The following is a 1,184-nucleotide window of genomic DNA, read 5'->3' as shown; positions in this document are numbered from 1 at the left end:
TGCTAGTGTGATATATATGAGGGGGGGGGGGGCTTGGAACAGCTGTCCCCTTAACACATAAGAAGCATCTTTCTAACCGAAAGACGGTTTAGGCATCGATGAAACGAAGACTTACGGTAGGGTAGAACGTGTGTGTATAAATATAAACGCTATAGGCATACATAATTAGACATATACACACGTATTTACATATGTATAGACACATATAGACATATACACACATGTATATAAACATATATATATACACACACACGTATATAGAAACACACTATGTACACGTACATTATATATATATATATATATAAACATATATATACACGTTTATATAAACACGCACACACACACACATATACACAATAGTCTTTTATACGTTTCAACTCTAAGGCTGTGGCCATGCTAGAGCACTCACACAAACGCATAGAAACAGAGACGGGAATAATAAACTTACCATCAGAATTAGAAGCAGGATCGAAATCCTGGCCACATGTCCTGTTATAACATTTCGGCATTGTCAACTGTGTATATATGTATAAATATATATATAGATGTGTGTGTGTGTTTGTAAGCGAGAAACAGAAAGGTGTGTGTTGAGGTTTCTACAACCGGATGGATACAATGATGGACATAAGCGTGCCAAGGGATGTGATCGGATTAGAGAATTGTTGTTAGATACCGGTTGTAAAAAGCGTGTTCATGTATGTATGTATGTATGGAGAGACAGACAAACAGACAGAGGTGTGTATATGTAAATATATCTTACGAGAGAGATCTTGTACCGGATCAGACAACAGACAAAAGTATATGGTACATAAATGAGTGTGTGTGTGTGTGTATATAAATATAATATAAAACACAATAGATGTGTGTATATATTATAAGGAGTGTATATATAAGATATACGAAGAGAAAGACGATGTACACACCATATGCATATACAAAAATGAGTGAGAGAGCGTGCGATAGAGAGAGTGTAGTGTGTGTATGTCGAGAAAGATGTGTGTTGGAAGGAAAAGATGTGAGAAACGTGATTGTCTGGAGCCGGTCTTTTGGGGTAAACAGGAGGAAAAGACGATTGCAATGTGTTCGTTACACAATGTTGACTTCGAGAAGTTTCCAGATCTAAGGGAGGTTATACGGCCTTGATCAAGCGCTTTCTTATCTCCCTTGTTTTGCGGGGGGGGGGG

General features: G+C 37.7%; 1 protein-coding gene across 1 annotated transcript in view; it reads right to left on the bottom strand.

The window, feature by feature from the left end:
• The window catches only part of LOC106870515 (cysteine and histidine-rich domain-containing protein 1), a 5,177-nt gene extending 4,048 nt beyond the window's left edge, over positions 1-1,129 (bottom strand). The window contains exon 1 of the mRNA XM_014916631.2: positions 449-1,129. Within this exon, the coding sequence (XP_014772117.2) occupies positions 449-509 (61 nt within the window). The 5' untranslated portion in view covers positions 510-1,129. The remainder of the gene's footprint in view (positions 1-448) is intronic.
• Between the last annotated feature and the right edge of the window lie 55 nt (positions 1,130-1,184).

The sequence above is a fragment of the Octopus bimaculoides genome, chromosome 27 (assembly GCF_001194135.2).
Source record: "Octopus bimaculoides isolate UCB-OBI-ISO-001 chromosome 27, ASM119413v2, whole genome shotgun sequence".
Lineage (NCBI taxonomy): Eukaryota > Metazoa > Mollusca > Cephalopoda > Octopoda > Octopodidae > Octopus > Octopus bimaculoides.
Note: the sequence above shows the minus strand (reverse complement) of the source record. Positions and strands in the feature narration are given on the sequence as shown.